This window comes from Trematomus bernacchii, unplaced genomic scaffold (genome assembly GCF_902827165.1).
Source record: "Trematomus bernacchii unplaced genomic scaffold, fTreBer1.1, whole genome shotgun sequence".
NCBI classification, from domain to species: Eukaryota; Metazoa; Chordata; class Actinopteri; order Perciformes; family Nototheniidae; genus Trematomus; species Trematomus bernacchii.
This window is the reverse complement of record NW_022987313.1, coordinates 10,581,589-10,606,149: the sequence shown is the minus strand read 5'-3', so window position 1 is coordinate 10,606,149 and position 24,561 is coordinate 10,581,589. Positions and strand designations below refer to the sequence as shown.

Genomic DNA, 24,561 nt, shown 5'->3' with positions numbered 1-24,561 from the left:
GAAACATGGTTTTCTCATAACTTCAGTGAAAATGCTCCAAACAGCCCAAAACTAAACAGGTTTGGTAACGATGCAGCCATCAACATATCTAAGCGTATTATGGGGTGTCATCAAATACCGTTGCCATGGCGACAGATCATTCGCCATCAAGTTAGTTCAATAGTTTGCAGTTCAAATATTCTGCTGCTTTTCCAAGCCATTTTACTTTCTTTTCTTCTCTCATCACACATTCAAGCCCCCAGTGTTCATGTATCATTTCAATCTAAATTCTTCACTTTCTTCTTACACATTACATTTCAGCGTCAGCTTTTCAGCATAAAGCATTCCCACTAGCAATTTCTTCAGGAATTGCATTCTCTAGTTACTACTACTACGCCTTCAGCTGCACGCACTGGCAGTTCATAAACCTAATAACCTAGGTTCAAGGTTGGAAATCAAGTACATAGTTCACCACTTGGCAGAATCATTTCTATGTATTAGTATGTAAGGGGGGCAACACATCATGTATACAAACTTTCTTTTCAAGATGATATTTACATTAATTCAAAAATAGCTGAAATACTTTTATGCAAAAATATTTACTAAGGAGCTTCAGTTAATTAGCAGGATTGATCCATGTAGAATGTAAGCTATGTGGACTTTGCTAAAAATGTAGCTCAGCCTGGCAACTTTCAAAGATGTGTTTGTTGCAGAACCCTGTCTCTGCTGCTGCTTTTCTTGAGACACTTATGGCATTTGTCTGCGAGCCGGCAGCCTGCCTGTTGGCTGCATGTCATTAGCTCTAAAACTCTGCTTTGGCAAGGCAGCATGCCGTGCATGAAGAATTGTGGGAAATTCAGTAGGCGACCCCCCCACCTCCACTGTTTAGGAAGCTTCTTTAGTACTCTAAACATGTAGTCTGGGGTCGTAGGAGCGCAGCTGTTGAAACCGCAGTGGGACCTAACAACACACGCATCTCATTTAAAATGTCTGGATTGACAAAGTGCCGCTTTAGATGTGAAAGAGCCCCATCATAGGAAGAAACTTTGTTATATTCCCCCAACTCGCTTGGTCAGGACACAAGAACATAATGGTAAATATCTGAAAGCACGCACACAGTAACCATACAATAAATGTTTAAATAAACAGAAACAAAAATATATTTACTACATATTAGAGTGAAATCTAAAACCTATATTTACCTTTAATTATCAGTACCAAATGTATATCCAAAGCCATCTAACCTGTATGTGTGTGCCTTATGTACCTATTCCAATGGTCTCTTCCACTTCCAATGGAACAAATATTTAATTTATAAACAAAAAGATGACCCTATTGCCACTCTCAAATTGTTATAAAAACAGTGAGAATATCATTTAGCTGTGGCTGCCAAACATATGATGACACACACAGAACAAAACTCATATTGTCACTAAAGTGTGTATGTGGGGAGGAGGCTGACGGGATTTAACTAGCATGCTTTGAGCTGAGTATAAGTGAGGAGGGGAAAGAGCAAGTGCTTCAGAAAGGGCGAGAGGGAGTGAGGGAGCATATGTGCAGGAGGGTGGGAGGGCTGGAGAGGGAGAGGGAGCACGAGCGGATGGGTGCTGTGCAATCCGTGAACAGGGGAGCTCTGAGCATTTCTTAGACGTCTTGGCTGCTTGCCCAACTTGGCTCATTGTAATCGAGGCATGATCGTCGACTCCAGGCAGCCCTCTCTGCCGCCCCGGCTGCCTCTCGCCTGGACACTGCCCAGCTCTCAGCGCTGACATGGAAAGACCTGTGAGTGCCTTCCCTCTCCTTCTCATCCCACTCTCTCTCTCTCTCTATCTCTCTCTCTCTCTCTCTCTGGTGTTAGGTTCCCCCTATTCCTTTTCCTCTGTCGCAGATTTAGCTGTGGCTACATGCAGCGTTTCTCTTTCTCTCCCTGCTGTAGCTCCTGTAGGTGGCAGGAACGCTGGGTATGGAGTAAGCCTTGGCAGCGTTCTCCCTGCAGGGCCCCCTCCCTCTGCCTGTCCTGGGCATGGGTGCTGTCCGCTGGCAGACCCACAATGTCTCTGTGTATTTTGTTATTGCGTGTTATTGCGGCACAATCACAAAACTGTCCGGCAGAACCCAGAGGGGTACCGTGCCCTTGCAGAGTATCCCCACTTCAGTTTGTGGAGGCCGGGGTTTACTTCATAGCCATTGGCCTCGCTGAGATTTAGATTGGGCAGCCGGACTCTCCCTTGCGCCTATTCTTGGTGGTATGTCCTCATGGTGTGTTGTGTTTGGATACCCTGACAACTAGAAGCTGTGAGGTAACCACTTTTCAGCCTGATGCTTCTCTGAGTGAGTCCCAACTTTTCCAGGTTTGACACAAAACTGCATTCAGGATGTGTAGTTTGCTTTTATACTTAAGGCTGTGCAAACACATTCAACATCTCAGTGTCAGCTAATCTTTGTAGGCGTAACAAGGGCAACGTTGGAAAAATGCACCGAATAATATCTTGTCAGTGCCAATGTGTTGGTCTTCGTGGGCTCACTAGCTGTGAGTCATCATTCTGTGTAACATCACATCGAAGCTGCCTTGACTTTTTCGTCGTCACTGGGGGCAACAGTGGAGATAGACTGACTTGTTTTGGCACATCTACTTCCTGTCTCTGCCGAGAAGGTCTGACCCTTCTAAAATAATTCCTACAAGAGTGTGGAGAATGGGATACATCGAGTGAATTATGAGTTTTCACAGTTTCAACAACCACCAGTCAAAACATTTCTATTGTCACTTCTTCTCAGCTTTAGCTAACAACAGTCAGTGATCCATTATTCATTCGAAGTGGGAAATACTTGTTTTAATTGAGTCTACATTTGAACAATGGTTTTCATTTATTGGGTATTATCAGTGCTGTTGTTGTCTGCTGAATGAAAACTTTATTACTATATGAGGAGAGATGCAACCCCTTAGTCGCTGGCTTACAATAATCAAATTCATGACTCTTTTTCCATCTTTTCAAAAGGTTTGGACATGTTTCAATCTATCACATCACTTTTTGTCAAGAAATCTAAGGGAATTATTACTAAAATTGACATGTTTGTGCCTTTTCCAAGCTTAAACTATGAGATGAGCCAAAATAAACCATCTGCTTCAGAAGATAAATGTTTTTCTCTGTTTGTATCATCTCATTGCCTGGGGCATGTATTTATGAAACAACATTTATATGAAGTAAGCAATTATTGTGATCAGTCCTCGTGCTGGCATTTCATATACCCTGGTGTACTAATTTAAAGGATTAGTTCAACCTTTTGGAATATGCACTTTCTTGCCAAGTATTAGATGATAAGATCCAGACCACTCTTATGTTTGTAAGTTAAGTTTGAAGCTACAGCCAGATGCCAGTTAGAGCTGCAACGCCAACTGTTTTCATAATTGATTAGACCTTACAATAATGTTTCCCTTTAAAGAAGATTGTCTGCATTTTCTCAGTTTTTTATAATATCATACTTAATATCTATGAGTTTTGGACTGATAAAACAACTTTATTTTAAAGACTTGAGAAGCTGGGATCGTCCTTTTTGACTTATTTCAGATATTTTAATAAACCAAACAAATAATCTAGAAAATAATTAGCATATGAATTGATAATGAAAATGAGTTGCAGAATTCTAGTTATCTCTGGCCTCTGGCTGTTTTGTTGCATCTCTGACGTGTCATTAATATGATCCTATAGTGATTCTTAAACCTCATGCTGCAGAAAGGAGCCCCTCATAAACCAATCTTCTCAGACATGTGCCTCTTTAGTAGCCAGTTAAGGAAACCCTTAGGCACCCAAAGAATATACAGACCAATATAATTCATGTGCTGCAGGCAAAAGGAAATGACTTGGGACATGGTTAATGCCTCACCGTTATCATTATGTAACAATATCCTTATCTTTAATATCTGTGCACATTTCTTAACTCAGCACCTCTCTCTCACATGTTGCAGATGGTACAGTAAGTTAATGAGGGTCCTTTATGAAGGGAAGTGTTAACACACACCTGGATGCTGCTCCATGAGAGAGATTATCAGTATGGGGCCTCTTGTCGTGTGAGTAGGCCTGCCCTGCTGACCACATTGGGATTTTTAGGATACTCCGCATATGCATTCTCGCCCTGTAACCGAGCTCTGTAATGAATGCTCCATCTGTGGTTGTTGTGCGGGTGTGTTTGTGCTGTGTCTGTTATCACGGCACACTTAGTGGTGTATTGAAAACCCTCAAGCACTGTATTTCTTGGCTACTTTAATCAAATGTTTTAGACTATTTTCAATGAGTTAAAAAATAAAGTATTGGGTTAGTACCCTAGAACTGATATGATATCCAAAAGCTAAAAGTTACAAAAAGGTCTGTGATATGGCACTAGAGAAAAATTGAAATGTGTTAAAAAATGAAATGTGAATTAACTTTTTTATTGTGTCAATGATCTTGTATGATCTGATTTTTTCCAGCCCTCCAGTGACATGATGCCCAAGAGGGATCATGAGAGGGACCTGGAGCTGGACAGGAAGATCGAGGCTCTCCGCAGGAAGAATGCGGCGCTCATGAAGAGGCACAAGGTAAGGACAAGTGCCTGGAGGCAGAGTGGCTTCTGAATGCAGCTCGTGCAGGCCTCCTTATTATTCTATTGTTTTCATTGACTTTCATTTAGGAAGTTGAAGAGGACAGGAAAAGGGCAGAAGAGGAAGGAGTTATGCTGCAGAGCCGAAAGGGCAAAGCTGAGGATTTTACCATCACAATCAGCAAGACCACCAATGTGAGTTTGTTATAATGATGTGACTGATGCTATTGGTGCACACAGTCTCATTTAGTTGTGAAAACAAGATGCCACAAACACTGAGAATATTTTTGTTTCTTTGGTTTGAAGCAGGATAGTCGGGTTGTGGTGAAGAAGCCATTCAGCGGTGGATCACCAGCAGGTAAAGGACAGGAGGAGGCCGGGCCCGACATGGGAGAAGAAGGCCCTCCGCAGGGTCCCAGCCGGGGCCACAGGAAGCAGCTAATGGTCACCATGGCTGGCAAAAAGGTAAATACACCTCAGTGCCAATGTTTGCCACTAGGAGTTAACAGCTCTTTTGAACCACAACAGTGCTCTGATCTAAATGCTAACTTCTGCATGCTAACATGCTCACAATAACAATGCGAAATAGTCTTTATCATGTTTACTATATGAGGTTAGCCTGTTGGCCTGCTAACATTTGCTAGTTAGCACAAAATAAAACTGATGCTAGAATTGAAGGGGGCAATCATTTTGTATAAGTAAAGACATGTTTACAATATGTTAGGAATGGGGGGGAATGTATTATTCAACTGTTATCCTGTTGAATAATGAAGATGCTTGATTAAATTGTAGGGTTTTGGTAGCTTTTTCACAATCCTTTGTCCACATGCCCATTGCTACAGTACTGATACCCTAATAAGAGTGTGTGTCTCTCCAGGGTAAGAGGGTGGTGAGTGAGAGGCCAGAGAAGAGGCCGGGCTCTGCGGACGTAAAGAGCCCTGCAGATGACGGACAGATGAGGCGTGTGGAGTCGTCGGGGAGGGTGAAGCATCCACCTCACATGACCAAGAGGGACACGGCAGCACAGGTGGGAATCAGTCAGTTATCATACGCTCCAGCATTTTAAACCCCGCCATGCACCCTCCAGTGTGTTCCCACTCTCTCAACCCCCCTTGTTCATCCTCTCGTGCTGCACTGATGTGTTTTACATAGATGTCAGACATGTCGGCTGGCCACACCCCTGCAGTGATGGAGCACAATGGTGTGTAGACAGGAGGTGGACTGGAGCAGTGACGGACTGGTGTGGGATTAACGGGGAGTGGGCTAATAGAGATTTATGTTAAGTAGATGCACTGTAGATCCTACATATCAGTTTCAAGGCCTACCGGGAAAATGTGTCTTTATATGTCTTGTATTATCAGTACAAAACCCAAACATATTAAGTTTAGTATGATTAAATAGAGAAAAGCAAAAAAGATATCCTAATTTAAGAGGCTGAAAACAGCATTACTGCCGTTTTTGGAGAAAAAGTAACTTTACTACTGATTATTTTGTAATGAAAACAGTTTGTTTTTCTATCGAATGACGAATTGAAATATTGTCTAATCGTTAAAACTAATGATTTTAATCAGGTATGATGGCTCTTTATCTTCTTCTTCCCCTATGAGCGGCTTTTATTTAGCCATTGGGCGTATGGATCAGGCTGTGAGTCCCTCCAGCTCTTGCAACACAGTTCCTTGTTGTTTGTAGTATGAGATCAGAGACGGCATGTTTAACATCAATAGCTTCACTATATACTGTAGGTCTCAGATCACATGTTGTGCACAATGCATATAGACAGAGACACATGTACACGTGCAGTGTCCCTGGTAGGGCTGTGAAATACCAAACTGTCATTGACCTTAGGCCCCCCCCCCCCCGGGTATGCAGAAACCGAGGAACAGCTGCTCTGCCTCAGTCTGACACACTCACACACACACACAAACATAAATCCATGCACTCAGACACACAAAGCTGCTCAATCAATGAGTTGCTGCACAGCACAGACATCACCAATGTAAACACAGACACAGTCTTGTCTCGGGAAGGGTCTCCGGACACAAAGCTAGTGGAGGCTGAATATGTGTGTAAATACATCTGCCTCTGATTGGCTGCCTACTGGCCTCAGTCTGAGTTCATGTGCACTGTATGGGCCAAACACGCTGTTCTCTTTTCTTTATTTCTGGCCCTCTTGTTCTGTCCCTTTTTATTTATCATGTGGACTGAATCAGCACTTGAACAGTAGCCGTTTCACCAGTCATCTGTGAATCCCAGAAACCTGGTTTCCATGAGGGCACTGTTTACACAACCGGTATCATTTAACTCGGTTTATGAGAGCTGGGGTGGAAGCGCTGCCAAAGGGTGTTGATGGGGAGAGAACATGTCATGGATCTATCTGGCAAGTGTTCGAAACATATTTGTATGTAAGTTATCCATGATGAGCTGCACATTTCTCTGGTTTGGCCTCGCCTCTGAAATCTTTTTCCAATAAGAGTGTGTGTGTGTGTGTGTGTGTGTGTGTGTGTGTGTGTGTGTGTGTGTGTGTGTGTGTGTGTGTGTGTGTGTGTGTGTGTGTGTGTGTGTGTGTGTGTGTGTGTGTGTGTGTGTCTGGGGTACACCCTGGAAATAAATAATAACTGTGAGAGGGGTGTAGTGTATTTGGCAGTGTCCCAAGCAGATTGTAATGCCTGGAAGTACCCTGTGACTAGACTGTCAGTTCACACTCATAAGAGAGAGACCGCAGAATAGGAAATGTAGAATGAGTGAGGAAAAACGAGCCGGGGGGTGAGAGAGAAGGGGAGAGACCCCTGGCAGCTCGCTAGCCGTTTCCAGCCTCCATTTCTCCTCTCTGGAACCTTAAGTGGTCTGCCTTCCTCTGGCACGATTGTTTCCCCATTCCCACCATCCTGAAAGGACCGATTTGATCTAATTAACATTCGACTGCCTTCTCACTCTGAAAAGGCTCATTATGCTGCCAAAGAGACAGGCCTGGCGAGGTGCCAGGAAAGGATCAGAGAGGGAGAAGAAGAAGGAGCGAGAGTAGAAAGAAGTAACAAGGTAGACAGGACTCTTTTGTGTTTGTGCATAAGCCCGGCTGCATTTGGGTGGTGTGGGTAGCACAGTGTGTGCACCAGACCATGCTGTCCAGCATTTATTGTCATCCCCCTCCTCGGTTGTTCATACAAGTGTTGCTGTTAATGGCAACATGACTCATCCACTGTGTTCAATGGAGCAGTCAGTAATACACTTCAATCAAAATGCACACAACTCTCTACCTGCAATGAGATGAGTTTCATTTTCCAAACCACTGAAATTCATCCACCTGCACTCTGCTATGATGACCTCATTGCAGAAAGGACATTTCAAACTGAGACACAGAAGTCATGATGTAGCACCGTGAGTCCACATGGGGGCAGTGTAGCTCTCTTAATCTAGGATAATGGATGAGTCTGTGCTCTGGCCTGATGTGCTTTTACTGTTTATGGCAGCAGTAATGTGACTCTTTACATCCATGTTCAATTGGCTGGCGACAAGTTGCTGTGTCACCTTTATTGTTGTTATGTTCAACTTCCTTTTTCTTTTGTGTCTCTCCTCTCTGACAGGATGAAGTTAAACAAGGGCAGAAGCACGCTGAGGAGCATCAAAGGCTTTCAGAGCAATGCCAGGTACCACAATGCCTCCGTCGACATAAAAGAGCAAAGCCTATTAACGCGCATATTGTCACGATCTCTAGCACATACCCTTCCTAGGATGTGAGATATTATTTGCTGGGTTTCCACACAAAAACACAAAGAAATGCAAATATACACTTTACCCTCCTCATCACAGTTCCTCACAGGGAGACAGACACGAAATGTTGGCACGCACAACCTCTATTTCTAGAGCTCATCCCCATCTGGCTCGAATGTTAACGTCGCTGGAGTTTCTCAGCTGTCTCGGAGATCGTTTGTGCGCCAAACATGAGAACCAGGGAGGCAGGGAAGGTGGGCTTCAAAGGCCCGCCGAACACACCGCATGACAAGTGATGCTGTTCATGCCTCTCTGCACCTTGCCTGCTCTGCAGCCCGAGCTGAGTCAGTGCTCAAAGAAAATACAAAGCTGAGTTTTTGTCAAGGTGTTGTGTAAGGGGTAAGGGTCAGACAGCGCTTTGCTTTTGTTTGCTGCTTTGTTTAACAAATGTACCAGAAACCTCTCAGGCCTAAACCAGAGCAGCTTTAAATGGAAGACATTCAGCAGTTGAGAATAAGAGCATTATTATTTACCATGTACCAATCTATCTAAAATCAGCTCCATCCACACTCACTGTGCAACGTCCAGCCTACCTGCCGCGGCCCCCCCACGTAAGCGAGAAATTGAAAAGTGCTAATTAGCAGGGCGGCTACTGTGTCAGCCGGAGACGGCCTGTTGGAACATGCGAGAAGCTTCCTCCCCTGTGGCCCCATGATGTCCTCCGGGAGGGGAGCAGAGGAGAGGGCGATGGAAGCAGAGGGATGAGTACAGATGCCGTGTTCGCCAATAACTGTACAACATGTTTACTTAGCTGTGATTGGTCCACACCTGAGAAGAAAACATCACGCATCTTGGTTTCTTACCAGCCACTGTGCTGTTTCTCTTTGTGTTATGAAATGCAGAGTGTTTTCCATTTTACACACACGATTCTAATATTTCTCAAGACAGCAACATCATTTGCCTCCTGCTGTAATACAATCTAAACACTGATGAGCACTGATCGCCCGTCTTTTGCGTGATTTCCCTCGGAGCACAGCAGTGTTTTTATCCGCCCAAGGGCTTTGTTACAAGAGCACACAGCCTCTGTCCCCTTTGATGTGTTAAAGAGCCTGCATCAGATCTCTCTTTAGTATTAGCAAGCAATCCTTTCTGCTCTCATCGCAGTAATCAACAAACAGGTTAAGAGGGGAATGGAAGAAGGGGACCTAATTACATTTACAGTACATTGCACTTTTCCTGGAATATTGTCTGAAATAATGGGATTGTGTTGCTTTGCAGTCGCCACAGTACACAAACAAGAAGCTTTTTGTATCAAATGGGAGCTAAGTGGAATGTACCGACACTAAAAGGCCATCATCAGCATTTACAGTGACTCAGCTATGGGCATTTACAGTCATGTGGAATGCATGAAAACAATACAAATACAATATTGGTTCTAAACCCTACTGATCTGTTTGAAGCTGTTCTTGTTTATGACCAGCCGGGCTTCATTTCTCTGATTAGCGAGTAGTTTGATGCTTCAGATGTATTATAACAAGGCACTCAGAGTGGTGCAGGTGTTTAATTCCGTTGCGTTTCAGTGCCAGGGCTTCATTACTCCCAAGTGTAGAGTAATATGATATGAATCCACATTCAGTGTGCTACTTGTGTTGTGCATTTAACACAACTAAACTGCTTTGTGTCTGCTAAGGAGCCTGAGAGCCTGCAGGCCAGCACAGACCTTAACATCCCCACGTCGAAGGAGGAGCAGGAGGGGTATGCGCGATGGAAGAGAGAGCGCGAGCAGATCGACAAGGAGCGAGTGGCACGCCACAAAAACGCCAAGGGCCAGTGGAGACGGGCGTGGGACCTGGACAAGACTGACTACATGTAAGACTCAGTCTCAGCTTTCCCCAGGCTCTTCATCTGATAATGTCTCAGATTTCCTACAGTTTCGCTGCCGTGTGATATTTCATTGGCTCCTTATATTTTTATGATGGGTAATTCAGTTCCAAGAATTTTTTATGAAACATTTGAATCGTCTGGATCTTCAAATTCACACTCATCTTTCAAATAGTCTTTGAGCAGTTGGTAGTTGAGACGTTGTTAGTTGTTATTTGTTCTGTTAGGAATTGGGAATCAATCCCTTAGATAAACACTTTTTTATAAAAAAAGATGATTCTTTATGGTTTCCTTTAACTGTGCTGATAACCCCCATCGTGTATTTAAAAAAAGGGGCGAGTTAACTTTTTGGGAAATTCGCATATTCATTTTTTGCTGGAACATAATGCAAAGAGTGATGCCTCTCATGTTTATATTCAAACAGCTAGCTTAGCTTAGCATAAATATTGGTAGCAGGATGAGAACTGTAAACTGCTTGCATTGCACTATTCAAAGGTCACAAATATTTCTACCAAATACCTCTAAAGCTCCCAATTTTATATTTTATATTCAGTTTTTTCAATCTGTACTGTAATGCAGAAATGTAAAAATGACAATTTGTGGTTTTACAAAAATGAATTCTGGGAGTATATATTTTTTTATTGCGGCGTTTTATTTAAAACATTTAAACTTGTAGACTAGGTTTTTTTTCTTGTTACGTTCAGACAAAGCCATGCTAGTTAATTCCCCTACTTCTCGCATGATGCTAAGCTAAACTACGCTAACAATGTTACTGCGTTAACAGACAAACATGAGTGTGGTTAGGTATCAATCTTTTATAGTTCTCTTCTCAAGTCTCTGCAGGAAAATAAATAGGCACATTTCCCCAAAAAAGGCTTACTATTACTTTATTAATTAGTGAATTAAAAAAATACACTGTAATTGGGTACAAATTATCTTATTTTGGAGTGCAATCAAATTGTGTTTCAATCTTGTTTTTCTTCTGAAGCTGCTGAAAAGCTTCATTCACTTTCAGTGCAGATGTAAATAACAAACAATCTGACCTTGAAGAACTTCCTGTTTTTTTCTATATTAGTCAGTGGAGGAATCCATTAGATGAGGTTCTTGACCACAAGACTAAATCTCATGAAGTCACAGGATGTTGCTAAATTAATGTGTCACTAAATAATGACATGTCAGGCAAATTGAATCATGATATATTCTATTTGGTAATAGTATGTTAGCCTAACTATTTGTGCATTCTCATTTTGTGAACAGTTTTTGAAAACACACATTAGCAACCTAAACTGACTGGAGGAAAGAAATGCAGCACATTCCTGTCAAGTGTTTGTTAGATTTCAAACAAAACAAGCTGTGGTAGAAAGAGTTACAGAGAGAATAATGTGCTGTTTAAGGAAGCTTCGAAATGTAAAGAGACAAGAGAGGAACGGCTATTTTTAGTTCAGGATAAGGGATGGAATACCTTGCCTTATTTGGCGAGGCCGTAACAAGGCACTGGAGTAAGAATAGAAGAGGAAATGTGTTTTTTATTCAACAATATAAATGGCTTCACTGCTTGTAAAATACAAGGGTGTGACTCATGGAGTAAAAACCTCTCACTGATCCTGCAACACCTACAATTCTCATAATGTACAATAATGACACTTCAATGTCAGAAGAGGCTGCTGGTGGGATGGATGGGCTGTTATGTCACCTGGACTCCATTGGTTTAACTGAAACCTCCTCTTTTAGGCTTTCAGACAAATCCATCCCTGACTGGGGGCCTTCCAGCAGAGGTGAGACATTCACACAGTCAATACAGAAAACGTGTTATAAGACCTTTCCCCACACACTATGAAGATAACATCATGTGTTTCGTTATATTGGTCCTGTTTTCTTATTTTTTCTTATATTTAATCCATTTTCCTTTTCCAGGTGGACGAAATGCTAGAGGGAGAGGACAGTCCAGGGCAGGTGTGGTTTCCCACACTTAAACATGTTTAGAGCCTTGAAATCATCATAAGATGTACAAAACTTTAATATTTTGTGTTATTTTCTGAAGCCTCAGTCAACCAGTATTCTGAGAGTATCTTGCATATATTTTGGTATTTTTTATGTTGAAACCAGATACTGGTGTGGGATATAATTCACAAGGGGTTCATTAAACTGGTCCAATATTAGCTTGTATGAAATAGGCAGATAATATAGAGGCAGTGCTCAACAATCATATTAAAAGATGTATAACACCAGACAAAGAGTAAACAATTTCATAGAATCTTGTCTCAGCAGAAAGGAGAAATAGCTTTTTATGTAAAATGCCATTTTATTGTGAGCTTCATTCACTGTGTTTTTCTGTCCTAGGTCACGAGAAGCGGGGGAAAGACAAGGGAGCTAAAAACGTGCAAGTGATAAGCAGCAAAGCAAAAGGCATAGAGCGTCTGACAGGAAGAGCGAGGAGGTCAGTACAAACAGCACACACAACACACTGATGTTAAAGTTGATCCAACAAATTGGATGTATCTCACCACATCCTCATGAAAACATGCAATAACTAATGAAATACATGAAGCGAATGGGGGAAGGCACGTTGTTGTTTTCCTGCCCTGTGCCCTATTGTACAAATTCTTCTTGATGTCATGAGGCTTCATTTAGAAGTTGTGGCAGCTGATTAAATAGCCCAGAATGCCTCATTGGTATATCACTGCATTCATGTATTTCTCCTCCAGCTTTCCTCTGCTGTGAAAGCAGCTACTTTGATGGGTTGAGTGAGGAGGCTTTCAGGGTGTGTTGTTGCACAAGCATCGCCCATCATCTTAAAAGGCCAAAAGGTCACAAACCAGGAAGTGAGACGTTTATTACGGCTTTCGGCACTGCACAGCCCAGGGCTAACAGTTGACTCAGGGATAATTGAGTTCCCTTTCACACACACATTGTAAACCCAGGTTTTACTTGTTTAAGCTGTTCTTGTACTAACCGTTGGGTACATTTCCGTGGTTGAAAAAACCTAAATAAATATTAAATATATTTTAGTCCTGTTTTACAAGGCAAACCCTTCTTCTGAGCAGGACCAACAAGCCATAGGAGAAAGTCGGTTGTTATTCCACTTTGGATTGTACCAGTGTGAAAGCTGGGAAATAATTCAAAGCCATATTATAACCTTTTTTATGTAAACGTGTAATGGGACCAATTATTTCCTTTCTTCGTGTCTCAGTGAAAATAAATAGGAAAGGATCATGAGCATTCAGGTGTGTCCTAACATATTCTTGTTATCAGGCTGTGCTGCTGTCACAGCTGGCAGTAGATTGTAGTTTAGTCAGGCAGCCCATAGGCCACTGAGGCTTCAACAGCTGAGACTAAAGCTAGCTTTAGCTAAACTACTGGCAGCTATCTATCTCCACTGTTCTGGTCCTTTACTCTCTCTTTATCAAATTCCTTTCTCCTTTAGATGGCAGGCAAATGAAGACGGAGAGGACCTACAGGTGAGACATGGGCAAGTGTAAACATGACTTGGTTCATAACTGTTAATAAAGGTGTAAAAATTGATTTGCTGCTCAAATCTCATCCTCCAGTCTGCTGACACAACGTTAGAGGAATTCTTGGAGGAACTTGACGCCCTCACGGACGCTGACGTAGAGGATCAGAAAGATGTGGACTTGAAAATGAAACCGTCACAGAGCCCAGATTCACTGAGAACATCTGAGGAAGTGAGTGGATCCACCACTACAGTCACAGAGGACACCCCCCCAGATGACATGGCAGATACGTCGTCCCCTCAGGGTTTGGAAAAGAAAGTGCGCTTCTCAAAGGAACTCATCCAGGGGTCTCACACAAATCAAACCACAGGCTCTCAGGACTCTGCCTGCTCAGAATCAAGAGGTGCAAGCTCCTTGAAAGATTCCTCACCTAAAAAACAACAACATCAAGTGCAGGGGCCACAGCGGCCTCTTGAAAGTGCAAAGCAGGACGTGGATCAGGAAGGTGTCTCGTCAGCTCCTCCTATTGCCCAGCAGCAGGCTTCTGAAATCAAATGTGGTGAAAAAGACAGTGGCCCCAGTACAGCTCCCAGCTCCATCTCCGCCGAAAAAGACAGTGCCTCTCGACAGGAGATCTCTGTCCAATCTATAGAGCTTGCCAAGTGCAACATCAGCAACACAAACACAGGTACGCAGAAACATCCTTGGCTATGAATTTTCTAACAGTGCACCTGTGTGATATATAACTAAGCTAATGTTGATTTTTCTTTAAAAGAGGAACTAATAGACTCCGGCCTGTCTGTCCTGAGTCTGGAGTCGGGAGAAACACACCCAACACACTCCACCAGCAGCGACAAAGTCAGTGTGCGTGACGGGAAGAGGGCAGAGAGAATCAATAAATGTGTAAATGGACTTAGGGAGGAAAGTGCAAATGTACCATGCTTTTAATGGATGAGAAGAGAGAGGCAATTTTGGTTTTAGTACTTCTCTAATGTGAAAAAGTCTCATGAGAGAATGCGTCTTCATCCCATCCACCACTGAAACAGCTTGACAATATATAAAACCATGCCATATTCATTCATTTAGAAAAGAAATACGTAACTTGATTATTGCACAAAAAAATCCAGTTGAACTAATACTTTTGTGTATGCTGTTCTCTTTTTGTTGCAGGCAAGAGAGCATGGGAAGATTGTTTGACATTTTTGGGATGTAAATACTGAAACCAAGTCACAGCAACACAGACTTTGCCACTTTGCATTTTGCTTCTGGTAGCTCATTTGAAATGCCCTGATTATGGCTTACACAGAGCACCATGGTTTAATTCTGCTATGGTTTTCAAATCGTCTCAAATTTGGATGAAGGAATGTTCAACATTTTCCTGCTCAAATATTTTTTACATCCAAGCACTATGAGTATTAAAAGCATGTGTACTGACACAATATTCAGCATGTCAGTACGCTGCCTGAGTGCAATATCATTGAATGTTTACATTTGTATGAAAATGTCAAGGTACAGGTATCAGGAGGTAAGCTAATCAGTAACACTTAGATATAGCTCTTGAATAAAAACTTCAGCCACAGTCTAATTATCTAGTGCCTGATTCTGCCTTAGAGGTTTTTTTCAATAAGTAAATTCAAGTCTGTGTTATATAATGATACAGTAGTGACTGACATACAGTAGAGCCTGTATTTATACCCACAGATAGTGTTTATTTACTACTTCCTGCATCAGTCTATGGCCTTTCACCAATCAAAAATCAAATCCTTGTTAAATGGCACATTTGAGACTTTTTGGCCACTGCCATAGGCATTAGGTTTCTCAAATATAACTGCATTTTGTTTTAAGGGGTACTTAATCAAGGACACATCAAGCTCTGTTTATGCTTCTTGGTGAGCGTTACTCATCTTGTAAAATGTAAACGTGTTCTGTGGCTCAAGAGGAAGTTTATCAAATTGGATAAAACAAGCAGAATTTAAGTCTCAAACGTGCCCTTTAACACATAGTTTTACAGCTGAATCCCAATCCTCTGGTCTTCCTCAGACTCTTATGTTTCTTCTTAACATGGAATTGTAATTGTCTGTAAAATTACTTATTTAAACAACGGACTGCAGGATAATGAAAGTGAACCTTTTATGAATCAAAAACTAATTTGGGAACTAGAACATTATGTTATTTGAATAGCTTGCTCCTGCTGTTTTAAAACAAGCAGTGTTAAGCGACCCAGTGCATAACAGCCTCCAGCCTTTTTCTCTGTAGAGGCTTTTGGCCCCTGTGGGACCCACAGACTTTCAGCCTTTAGTCCACAGTCAAAACACTGGGATTCAGCTGCAATTCCCTTTTGGCATTGTTTTGTATTGTGAGCTCTTTTATAATCATGAAAGACAACTTATATTTTTGAAAAGCTGATGAAGCTTCAAGAATTTAGCCATTTGTTGTGCCTTGCATATTGGCTTCTTCAAATATTGAAGGTGTACCTTAATTGTGTGTACCATAACATGCAGTAGTGTTAAACACTGTACTAAACATCAGCATTGATTTTATTTATTTGCCTTTCCATTTGGAAAAAAGAATGTTAACTAGAATGATTTTACATAGCTAAATATGTTGTGAAACAATGTCTATGTACATTTCAGTAGCTGTTTTTTTCCCTCTGTGACATGTATGGATTTGTTTTATTTATTGCCATTCTTAGATTTTGTTTTGGTTTCAAGTGACAACTATAGTAAGAAGCCTCACAAGAACTCTGTCCTCAAATAAGTTGTTGGCTTCCGCCAGGCAATAATACAAAAACAGTTATGTAACCGTAAGTAGTGAACATAGTGGCCTACTCTTTGGGGCCCTGTCAGCTTCAGCTGTAGTTACATCAAATATAAATCATCAGAAATCTAGCACACTGGAAAAACTAAGAAACAATTCAGAAATTCTAGACATCAAGAAAGAATGTGTGCTGTTTTTGAGTTGTGGCCTTATTCTATATTATATATGGAATTTGAATGGAGGGTAAAGGAAATATTTGTTTGCAAAACAGATAATACAGATTACCTCTGAAATATTTAAACTTCCCTGTGGGATTCAATTTAGTGAAATGAAATGTAGGACCTACAACCATAGAGCAGCTGTGCATTTGTACTTGATTAGCATTTAGTTATTATACATCTGCACTGTCACCTCCACTGCTGTCCTCCATGTTTTCCCATACTCTCATAAGGAAGGAAAATGTGTGAGTGCCTGTGTATAAGTGTGTATGTGATTGCTACTTATTTAAATCTGTGTGCAACATAGCTTAATTTACCCTAAATCCATTTGGAAGGAGGCATACAGATCATGAATAAAGCTTTTCTGTTTTTCAAACTCTCAAATCATGACTGGCATTGTTTTTTTGCATGTTCAACCCTCTTTTACCTTCCGCCCCATTTCACTGTTTCCCCTGGGATAAACAACACAAATATGTATGCAAACCTTTCTCTAGTTGTAAAGTCCTAAAAAGAAATAAAATATAAGGCTGTGCTGATGTTCAGAGAGAAAGGAGGGCAGAAGTGTTGTAAATGTAGAGCACATTTCGGCATCAACAGCCTTCAAGCTGGATTTGATTAATTCCTGATGAGTTCTCCGCAGGGCTGTCGGGTTGGAAACGGCTCCCTCTCAGCCCTACAGGTGGGACCTCCCATAGGTGCAACTGTTTTAATTATCCTCTCCCAAGGCTATCTCCATAGTAGCCTTCTGCTGCCACTCAGGCTTTAGGGCATATGTGACCTCCTGTACAGTTACTAAAGCAGCCTCATACTCCTTGAAAATGAACCCTTGTTTTCTTTAGATATTATATTTAATACAAGCCTAAAGGTTTCTTGATCTCCCAAATGATGTAAAAAAAACATGGTTTTAATCGATAACACTCCTGGAACACTTTGGTGCTAGGCTACCCAAGGTTTAAAGGGTCTGACGCAATGGTACAGTGCTACAGTGGGGGTGTTGATATTATGGAAATTAGTCCCGTAGGCTGTTAGAGGATTGAAGTGCAGTGTAGGATTATTTCATCTGCACTCTACCTAAACTTGCCTTGCCTTTAAGGTAGAAAAAAAGAGCTAGATTTGTGGACTATAATATATAATATAAATATAACAGCTTTAAACAAGATGGTGCTGAGACCTGTCATTGTAGATTTCATAGGATCCTTTTTTGTGTGCAATCACAGGTCTTTTTTGGTGCTAGGTGTCACATTTATGGATTAGAGAAAGTCCTCACTGACAGTAGCTTTCGTACTACTGTAACAAAATCAGGCTACAATGATGCTTGAGGTTAATTTTAACCTTTAAATGCAGAATTATTTTTACGGTAGTTTAAAGCAATAGGCTACAGAAGGAAAAAACGCTACCAAACAAGTTAGAAAATAATAATAAGATTGGAACCAAATATGTCTGGCAAATTTGAAGCTACGGCCAGCAAACTGCCTTGCATTTTTAAGTAAATGTCAGACCATTTGTTTCCAAAGTGACTTCGTCTACAATGTGCATTCAAACCACGAATGAGCAAGTATTAGATGTATTATTTATAATCAGAAGTGTATTCTTCATTAACACATAACTAAATGAGTCTGTTGTGCTACAGTGCAGAACAAATTAGACTTAAGTACGTGCTCACAACAGTATTTAGTCAACATCATGGTGATGGCAAGACTCCAGGAAGTCACTGCATCCGGGCCAACGGAAAATCAATCACCTGGGAAAATCACTACATTCTATAATTTTCAGTTTTTTATGAACTTAATAAACAACATATATTGTGTTAGCTTTAGAGATAATGAAGCGAATAAGCAAGCATGAATAAGCAAATTCATTTTTGAATCTTTAAAGGTTCAAAGACTGTATGGTTCAAAGTAGCAGAAAGCTTGCCTCCAAACGGCTCTCACCATGACGGATAGCGGCTAAAGGTGCTAACAGCGCTAACAATGCAAACAACGACAGACAGAGTGTAACACAAGTTTACCTGAGGGGGAACTAGAGAATGTCCGTTTCGTTTTCGCAAAGACGCCTTTGGTCGGGAACTTTCCGTGACCACCAATATTCACAGTGGAGGTAAGCTAGCTATGCATGTGCTTACCAACATGGCTTTGAGCTGGCTATGTAAACATTAACAAAGCAAGGAGGAGGCAGAGCGACTTGCTCTCTGTTCAGGTTAACATTACTGCACTTTATCATGAAATAGCAAATAGTTGTGGATGCTATATTAATGCTCTTGATATCAAATTGACAACTTTTAAGCTGAAATCTGAATTGCTATAAAGATATTTCCCATGGTCTATGAGGCCATTTAATTGCCATAAACTCAGTGGGGTGTGTTTTTGCAGTTGATGGATGTAGGTTAAGTGGAAGTGTCCCATCACAGAATCTCATACAGAAGATTGGCAGACCCACTGATGTCGTGCGTCATCCCCCGGCCCTGCCATGGTTCAGGATGTAACAACAACAACAACAACAACATCAGCTGGCCTGATCATGCAGAGTGTGGCCCCCCACCACCTCCCTCCAGCCAGGGGACACTGACAGGAGACAGGAGGCTGGGCTGACAAGGTGTCCATGTGCTGTCTGCTATCTGAGGTCGGTCCTTTTGTTAGAATTATTCATTACCTCCCTGTTTGGGATTTCTGTTTAGGAATAGATTACTTAGAGTTTAGTGGAAGCAAGCAACCTTCTGTCCCATTGTGATGTTTTAGTACATGCTTGATAATCAGTTTGACATTATTTGACAGTGCAATTTGTTTTAGATTAAATATTTCAACATAAATTGAAAACGTTCAGGTTTTTTGAAGCGTAAAGAAATATTAGGAAATGTGTGTATTTTTACTGATGCTACCTTATTTGACCTTTTAATTCAAATATGCCTCTAAATGAGCCAGAAATAATGTCCCATCTCACTGACACAAAAGTCCTAGAGTCTCCATGACCTTTTGACCTTAAACTATTTTCTCAGTAGTTATTGTTTGCATCCTTTGCAATAGTTCCATATCTTTTTCTCATTTTGAATATACATACATCTTTAGCACCTGCATCATAAAAACAGAATTGTAATGTCAACCTGCTGAAAACTAGCAATGATTGGAAAATTAATACAATAGATATTTTCAAAAGGTCTTGAAACAACATTACCATAATGCCTAAAAAGATGCCCACCAACACACATCTTGGCTTTTGTTTTGTTATGCATCACTCTAGAGTTTTGCCCTTTAGTTTAGCTTTTGTTTCGCACCCTTCATATTGTTCTCATATATCACAAGACATCCTGTTCACATTGCAAAACTTTTCTGATGGTGTCTTGCTCAAACAACATTGTAACAAAAGGACTAAAATCCCTCCGGCTTTGTTGGTAAGGTCTCTTGGCTATAGTGTGAATGCCAAAAGCATGTAAAATCTGATGAGGAAACATATACATACATTTTCAAAAGCATAATTTCAAATCCCTGCTCACAGCAAACACTTTTAGTAACTTCCCTTGGATGTTTAAGCTATACTGTGCTAAACGACATAACTAAAGAGTTTAACACTTTATCTGCTGATGATTGTGAACATTTTTGGGTATGGATTTTTTTATATTGGCTCTTTCGTCTCACTGTAGATTTTCTGGTGGATAGTTGTTTAGCGTTCCTGACAAATCTGGCATTAAAGTAGCTATTAAAGCTCAAATAGCCAAAGTTTAAAAATGTATTGCAGCCTTTAATATATTTGTATGATTTAATAAACCTGTTTAAAGAAAAAACCATGTGATGCCTGGCTTGTGCCTAGAAACAAATCCCATACTGCACTCTAATTCAACAGATGACGATAATGTAATCACCTGTCTGGGTCATGAGGTCGCATGCAGTGTCCTGAACAACTCTAAGTGCTGATTTAACTCCGACATCAATAGGTCGTTCTGCTCTCATATATCACAAGGAGCCATAAGAGGCACAGTATCACATCGGGCACGACCCTCATATACCGTGGCCACTGCAGTATTGACAGGCCTGTTGCTGTTTAATTCACACTCTGTATTACATTTGTCCGGTACACTTGATTTATGATGTAAATATGGGGGGATGTTTGTGTCTTGTGCCGTCTTCCCCGATGAATAGACTTCCTCTGTAGCTCACCAGACGCATACCTTGGCTTCTTTTCTGAAAATCTGTCATATTGACACAACAGTGCATCACTGTTTACATCACAGCATACCATTTCTGATGCTGTTCAGCCAATATCAAATGGTTTTAGTTTAAGCATGATAGTGAATGACGATTATTTTAGCCTGCATAAAAACCAAACCAGCCTTTTAAGAGAGAGTTGGATCAAAAATAGCATCAAGTGGTATTGTGTAATGTGTTCTTCTCTGTTTTGTACAGCGCAACAACAGAGCTCTCAAATCGATACACCTCCCTCACATGTTGCTGAGAAGGACGCATGGGGTGATTGGTCTTATTTCCACTTCATAGTTCGTCACATGTGACTGTGTGAAGTGGTTTCAGTGAGAGACGCAGCGACTGAACTGTGGCACACTGGGAAATGAATGCTTCTTTCCACAAGGAGCAGATCCCTCCCTCTGATCACACACTGGACGATTCACTCAGGTGATTAAAGTGCCTCCACTCCATGATCTGATTAAAAGTTCATTATTATTCCTACCTCTTCATATCAATCAATAAATGAAGGTTTTTCACTATTACTTTTTTCCTAATAGTCTGAAGTGCACCACAGTTAATTTAAATCCCCATGGCTTTAGATATGATGTAAGAGGTCTGGAAAAAACTTAACATTTATTTGAATATATATATATATCATCCATTCTGGCTTGGAGAAAATAAAATATTATACGTACAGAATAATGTAGTCATGATTTACAGTACATAAATCTTTCATAAAACAGAGCATTATTTTCTAAAGATGTTTATTTGTATCTTGTGATATAGTTATACCTATCATACATACTGTACCTTTTTTAATAAAAATTATCTAATTACACTAAAAGTTCATCAAGGCCCAAATGAAGTATGCCTGCCTCTTATGTATAACCAAATACACAATACATTTACATGGTTATATGCACATACCTGAGCATAACTCAATAATGCAGGTTCTTCTACTTGGAATCCAGGTTTGTTCCACAAAAATAAAACACAGCCTATGTTAAAATGCAGTATTGATTTCTAGACCAGTGAATGGCAGTGATTTCAAGCGCTGTATCGCCTGTGGGGAATATTTATGTCCTGCAAAAACACATTTCTGGCTCCTGTGTCCTATTCATTTAACAACATATTATATACCAGTGTTGTCCACGCATACGGGCAGGTTAGTGGCTTCTGAAGCTTTCCGAGGTAAAGTAGACACACATTGATTTAAGGCATACAGATGGCCTAAACAAAAACAGAAAACCGCATAGTTAGTGTTGAAGGGGGAAACAGTGTTCACTGGTCTCATCTTTTCTCAGTCATTAGAAGAAGATGTCAGTTAATAGGTGCAGTTTAGCATCCATAAGAGGCTCTGCAAAATGAGTTTAATGTGTGTGTTATCCGACCTGCGGCACCGATTCTGTAAAACACTCCTTGTAGGGTCAGTTTATGTGTGTCAGGGGGGTGTGGTGGCCGGGACGAGGCCCGATCAGTCCCCTCTTTGGCCGGCTGTGGTTGTCGCGGATGTTGGAGGAACATCTGCAGCCGCCTGATCAGTCTCGCTTTTGTCAATCGCCTCCCTATCCTCCTCACCCCCAGCCTCCCTGGTGCTTGACGGGATGAAGTGGCTCGCTCCGGGTTGATCCGTCTGTCCCCCCAAAGTGTCCGATCTCTCCTCGCGTGTGTGACCGTGGGAAGATGCGTACAGTCCTTCCTCCGGCTGCGAGTGCGCAATCGCCGCCCCGGACACGGCCACACTCTCGGCTCTGTCGTCCCACTGAAAGCCCTGTCTGTACTGGGTCTGGTTTAGCAGTCCATTATTCTGTGTGGAGTTCCACTCTGACACATTGTGGCTGCTGGAGATGTTAGTTGAGATGTTCGCGGTGGGGGTGACCTCGCCGGGCACCCCTGGCTTCCCCACAGATGAGGATGAGCTGGTCGGTTTCCAGATCAGGCTGTAGTAAATCGCCAGGATAATGGCTGCTAATGACACGGACAATACATATGCAAAAACAGTGGCTAGTCTCACCCACTTCTTGTTAGTCTTAGCAGCCATCTTAGCCTTTTTGTCCCCCGTATAAGTAGCAGGTTTGCCCCTCTCCATATTGGGCATGAAGTCCCGCTCTCTCATATTGCCCCTGTTTTTTCCTCGATGCTCCACCACCCCCTCCGTCTTGAAGGTTTCTTGTTATCCACAATCCAAGAGAAGAGAGAAAGCTGCGGGCTGAGCAGAAAGATGCCGGACCTCTTTTAACCGTGTAGTAGCCTGTTCTGCAGCTTAAATTGATTTCCTGTAATTCATTTGATCTCAAATGCAATGCCCCTGATACCCGGTACTGCGTTTCATAATGGACATCCAGCATCCACAGGCTGATGCGCGTTTCAGCATCCGACAGCGGCGGGACAAATGTCTACCCTGTGCGACATGTCCAACACACAGCTGGCTGCATAGGCCCACGGCAGATACGCAGCATAAGATTTGATTTATTAAAAACGATTAAGTGAGATCACACGGTACACAACTGTCTGTCTTATCCTGCAAATGAAGTGGCTGGCTCAGCTAAAAATACAGGAGAGGGGGCGGGCGGTGGCTCTTAAAGAAGCAGCAACTGTGCATCAGCGAGAAGAAAGCATGAAAGAAAAACACACACACGCACACACATTATGTTCACATCAGGACGCTTGTGCAACACATGGAGAGCAGGATGTTGTAGTGGGGGGATCAAGGGGGACGCTGCAGTGTGTTTACCTTAAAGTGTGCGCACCCAAGTGGAATGGATGTCGGTTACAATTGTGCCCATGAAGTGGTGATTAATTTAATTTAATCCGATATTAATTAATATTTCAATGCTTTTGGAAACAGCCACATAAATAACACTTTATATCAGACCTATTAGATTTTTTAATCACTTTGGACCTGATCCTACCTGGTTCACTTAACCTAATTTCAGCACAATGGACAGAGCCCAGGGTTTGTCATTGCGCATGTCCTCTGGGAAGCTGCAGAGGTGAAACAGTTTAAGCACAGGGGCAATAGCATTAGTGGAGTATTAATTTACCAAATAAATAATGTTATATATAGTCTAATGTTTGAACTCCATTGGTTATCATTATAACTCACATACCTATCAATAACATACTTAAAGTAGGCTACTTTGGTCTAGATCAATTTCTACTTGGCTACATATGTCATCTTATAAATACAATTATTTCAAGTGAATTTGACTCTCTTTTATATCACTGCATCTAACAAACAACTATGTTATTTTGTTTCCAGTGTCACAAAAACTGATGTCAAGAAGAAGAAAAAATATGACAAACACAGTGGACGGCCACAAAAAAAGAATGCATTTGCTGTCACGAAACTAGACTCTGCAGACATTCCTGCTGCTATAAGGCTAGCTGTCAGCTCATATGGGATATGTACCTGTGACACCAATTCAAGTGTTTATAGGAAGGCTGCTTGTTTTGATTATCATGTTTTAAGATATGGAGATTTGGAGCAGGGTGATATGCTATACCGTATGGTTGCAACATAAACGGTGACACAATTACACTAGAAATGGAGGAACCAGTATGTATACAGTCTAAGGGCAGGCTTTTCTTCACATAAATTCTGCAAACATAACCTGTTTTGACCTTTTATTTAATTGTTTGCTCAATGTAAATACATGGCTGCTGTGGGAAGCCCCAGCTTTATAGTATGACAGCAAATCACCTGGATTTTATTTACGTGTCAGCTTATTATTTGATCAAATCATACCACCACCACCAGCTGTACAGGGTCATAACGCAGTGTCATTTATAGCTGGAGGCAGGACTCTGCCTGCTGTT

At 41.5% G+C, this 24,561-nt stretch overlaps 2 protein-coding genes and 1 long non-coding RNA gene across 8 annotated transcripts; 2 read left to right on the top strand and 1 right to left on the bottom strand.

Annotated features, from left to right (window-relative positions):
* Positions 1 to 1,512: 1,512 nt before the first annotated feature.
* Positions 1,513 to 16,954, top strand: LOC117478347 (coiled-coil domain-containing protein 9B). Of its 5 annotated transcripts, none has more exons than XM_034125385.1 (14): positions 1,513 to 1,761; positions 4,445 to 4,552; positions 4,645 to 4,749; positions 4,864 to 5,019; positions 5,432 to 5,581; positions 8,136 to 8,198; positions 9,953 to 10,131; positions 11,875 to 11,918; positions 12,058 to 12,096; positions 12,484 to 12,580; positions 13,568 to 13,601; positions 13,692 to 14,283; positions 14,371 to 14,453; positions 14,766 to 16,954. In XM_034125385.1, exons 1-14 carry the CDS (start codon positions 1,750 to 1,752, stop codon positions 14,790 to 14,792), a joined length of 1,689 nt encoding a protein of 562 aa, XP_033981276.1. In that variant the 5' UTR covers positions 1,513 to 1,749; the 3' UTR covers positions 14,793 to 16,954. The 5 variants fall into 5 exon arrangements, with proteins under 5 accessions (XP_033981276.1, XP_033981267.1, XP_033981259.1 ...); XM_034125376.1 differs by having other exon boundaries at positions 4,861 to 5,019; XM_034125368.1 differs by having other exon boundaries at positions 4,861 to 5,019; positions 14,371 to 14,459.
* A 1,450-nt stretch (positions 16,955 to 18,404) lies between these two features.
* On the top strand, positions 18,405 to 24,319 carry LOC117478947. 2 transcript variants are annotated; one of them, XR_004555517.1, is made up of 4 exons: positions 18,405 to 18,667; positions 18,940 to 19,189; positions 20,965 to 21,189; positions 24,005 to 24,319. It is a non-coding gene; the product is annotated as an uncharacterized LOC117478947 (long non-coding RNA). The 2 variants fall into 2 exon arrangements; XR_004555515.1 differs by lacking the exon at positions 24,005 to 24,319 and having other exon boundaries at positions 20,965 to 21,300.
* Positions 21,490 to 23,320, bottom strand: LOC117478937. The gene has a single exon (XM_034125915.1). It carries the CDS (start codon positions 22,856 to 22,858, stop codon positions 22,217 to 22,219), a length of 642 nt encoding a protein of 213 aa, XP_033981806.1. The 5' UTR covers positions 22,859 to 23,320; the 3' UTR covers positions 21,490 to 22,216.
* Positions 24,320 to 24,561: the final 242 nt, after the last annotated feature.

Excerpts from the sequence above, each read along its gene's own strand:
- LOC117478937 (XM_034125915.1), bottom strand. The coding sequence starts at position 22,858 with ATGAGAGAGCGGGACTTCATGCCCAATATGGAGAGGGGCAAACCTGCT.
- LOC117478347 (XM_034125352.1), top strand. Across the intron at positions 5,582-8,135 it reads AGAGGGACACGGCAGCACAG|GATGAAGTTAAACAAGGGCA; the intron begins GTGGGAATCAGT and ends CCTCTCTGACAG. Across the intron at positions 11,919-12,057 it reads CTGGGGGCCTTCCAGCAGAG|GTGGACGAAATGCTAGAGGG; the intron begins GTGAGACATTCA and ends TTCCTTTTCCAG.